Source organism: Carassius auratus, chromosome 26, assembly GCF_003368295.1.
Source record: "Carassius auratus strain Wakin chromosome 26, ASM336829v1, whole genome shotgun sequence".
Classification (NCBI taxonomy): Eukaryota; Metazoa; Chordata; class Actinopteri; order Cypriniformes; family Cyprinidae; genus Carassius; species Carassius auratus.
The window spans coordinates 17,393,867-17,397,144 of NC_039268.1; the positions used below are offsets into that span (position 1 = coordinate 17,393,867).

Sequence of the window (3,278 nt, forward strand, 5' to 3'; positions counted from 1 at the left end):
CAATAATTAAGTATTTCCAATCAACAGAAAATATTACCGCCTGGAGGAGGACGTGTGTCTATATCGTCCTAATGCACTGTGAGGAGGAGAGTTTGAATGGCTAAAGTCTCTTCAAGGATCACAGCTAGAGAATTACAGAAAATAGTTAAATTTAAATTAAATTAAAATTTTAATTTATGCATTTAGCAGACGCTTTTATCCAAAACGACTTCCAGTGCATTCAGGCTATCAATTTTTACGTATCATGTGTTCCTGGCAATTGAACCCCCAATTGAGCTACAGGAACAGCACCTACATCACCGCATGTTGTTTAGGAGGGTTACAAGAAAAATTCTTCTAGATTATCCAAAAACAAACTAAAGCATATTCATTTATAAAACACGACTGGAACTTCAAATGGAACTGGCTTCTATGATCAGATGAAACAAAAAAATAAGCTATTTAGCAGCAAACACTCAAGATGGGTTTGGTGAACACAGAGATAAAAAGTACCACATGTGTACAATTAAATATACAGCTGTATTTTTGATGTTGTGGGCCTATATTTCTGCTGGAGGTCCTGGACATCTTGTTTAGACACATGACATCTTTGATTATATCAAATACCAATAGATAAAAATGTATGACTCTGTTAGATATCTTATAATGGACCATGTGTGGATCATCTAACCATACAATAATCCAAACACAAACCTCATAAACAACACAAAGTGGATTGAATTTCGTGTAGCTTGTTAGAGAACTATGGCTCTGTGTAGGAAATGTTGCTCAATCTGAAAGCACGTGCTGGAGATTTATTACTAATCACAGAACACAATCATTCGATTAATCGTGCAGCCCTAGGGTCTTGTTTACCAAATAAGGACTGATAGATTGACAGAGCTTTCGTTGGTGTTTAACCAGCGTTTGTGACTGAGCAACTGGGTATAAATGAAGCTGATTGCAAGTACTGATCAGAAAACTACCTCAGGGGTGTTAAAGTGTGTTTAGTTAAATTTTCAGTCACTTGGTAAGATCGGTTTCCACTGTGTTTTGTTTCTTAGTGTGTAAAGATTTGTTAATGCAGGTTCATTACATTTATTTTGGATAATGTTGATGTTAATAGGACTATCAGCATGTGGATTTCTGTAGCCTTTATTCTTGCTCTGGCTGTAAGTGGAGTCAACTCTAATGGTGAGTGAACAATGGGCTGAATTTTATTTATTTTTAAATCACTGTTTTCTACTCTTTTATGACTATTCTTGCTTTCTGTTCACTAGTTAATAAGAGCAAATTATTTCTCTGCAGGTTTTCGCCATGGTAGAAGATGTCCCCCTAGCTGGGAAAAGTTTGAGATGCAGTGTTTTAAATTTTTCAGTGACCTGAAACCATGGGCTGAAGCAGAGGCAAGTTTGTCTTCTCCACAAATGCTGACCATAGGAGCAAGCCCCAAATTGTGTAACAAGTCATACTGTTTTACACTATTGTAATGTTAATGTAGGCACACTGAAGAGTAATTCATTGAACTTTTTTTTTTTATTTTTTTTTTTTTTTTTTATGGTAAGCGGTTGCAGTCAATTAATTTCAGCTATGTTTAAATGAACCAATTTTGCTGAGGTAATTGAACTAGTTTGTTTAAATATAGCTAAGATGAATTGATCGCAACCACTTACCATCTTATTTAGTAAACCCAATGAGGTAACCCTGTTGGTTAAACTCTTTCTACCAAAAAATATCTTTACATGGTCAAAGGGGTCTTGAAGTGGTCAAGTGTTTACTGATCAAACAAATTCCTGTATCTCTGTGCCATGCATCTTTCAAAGATTGAGTCATGCTCCACTATATTTTAAAGGGTGTCGATGGGGTTTGTTTTCAGCTTTAGATCCAAATGAACTGCAATGCACTTAACCGTTTTTCATCCTGTCAGAAAAAGTGTCTTGAGCTTGGTGGAAACCTTGCATCAGTCCATGATTCACACACTAGTGGTTTCCTCAAGACCTTTCTGAGAAAATGTGCTAGTGGCATGCCCCGAACCTGGATTGGTGCTCATGATGCAATTAAGGTAACTGGTCATCTTTTCCATTTAAATCTCAATCCAACCAGTGTTGGATTAATGTCAAAATTAGAAGGAACCGTAAGTGTTGCTTTTTCACATTTAGTAAAAGCTGGTTTGCAGTGCCCCAACAAACCAGAGTTTTCAGGTGCAATTAAATTAGATGTTCAACTAAACCTACCGCTGTAAGATGATCAAATGAGAAGCAGCAAATGGTGGAAATGGCAACAAGTTCAGTAATGTTGATCTAACGTTCTTAGAATAATGTCTGGTTTTGGAGTGATGGCTCAAAGTTTGACTACAGTGACTGGCTTACTGGTGAGCCAAATGATAATGGAGGAAAGGAAAATTGTGTGGAGCTGGCTTATGGAGGTAAAATATACCCTTCCATATTTGAGGTTATTTAATCTTTTTGGTATTAAACTTGTAGAGGTCTGAAACCTTTACGTTTTGTAACACTTATGGCTTCCTGTTTGAACTAAAGCCTATCTGACTAACTTTCTGAATGTAACTGAATTTCCACAGCTGAGCAACGCTGGAATGATCTGGACTGTGCCACTCCTCTCAATTTCATCTGTTTGATTTCTCTTCCTGCTTGTTAATCTTGTCTGTCCATCACCCAAGAGGCTTTGGTTTTTGGATTAATGTTAGTCTCTGCAAAAATAAAAGTGAAGTGGACTTTAAACCCCAAATGTATGTTTGAACTTGTCTCTTTCTTGAGGGTGTGTTGGTTTTTAAACCCTAAACTGACCCATTGCTTGGTTCCAACTGGCAGTCAAGGAAGGGACTGGTGTCTCTGGTATTTAATGGGCTTTGTAGGGTCCAGTGTTTTAGGAATGGTGAGCGCAGGGGGACTTTACACCAGTGACGTTTGTATTCATTAGTTCCGACATCTACCAGGAGAGTGTGCAGCTAACCTGCCAGTTACTGTCAGACTTCACCAGCCGGACCTTGAATGACTGATGCAGGCCAGTCAAGGATAGGTTTAGAGCTTTGACTAGCCAATAGGAACGAAAATGCACACTTAAAGGTTTGAATCCCGCCTCGGCCACAAATAACACTCAATGAGTTTTTTTTTCGTTTGCAACCAGCTTAAACATTCAAATTTTAATAGGGTATAGTTCTTCTGTTTGTGGGGGGGTTTAATAAGTGACTTACTTGCTCTACACAGAACCCCATATTTGAAGCGTAATTAATACAGTGTAGTATTAACCTAAAAACACAAATATAAAGATGAGAACTCTGG

The 3,278-nt window shown here is 37.6% G+C and overlaps 1 protein-coding gene across 1 annotated transcript; it reads left to right on the forward strand.

The window, feature by feature from the left end:
• The first annotated feature begins 870 nt into the window (after nt 1-870).
• LOC113044800 (ladderlectin-like) lies at nt 871-2,724 on the forward strand. Its single transcript, XM_026204969.1, has 6 exons — nt 871-1,009; nt 1,106-1,173; nt 1,288-1,385; nt 1,907-2,041; nt 2,293-2,404; nt 2,558-2,724. The coding sequence occupies exons 2-6, from the start codon at nt 1,116-1,118 to the stop codon at nt 2,632-2,634; spliced, it is 480 nt and encodes a 159-aa protein (XP_026060754.1). The 5' UTR covers nt 871-1,009; nt 1,106-1,115; the 3' UTR covers nt 2,635-2,724.
• Nucleotides 2,725-3,278: the final 554 nt, after the last annotated feature.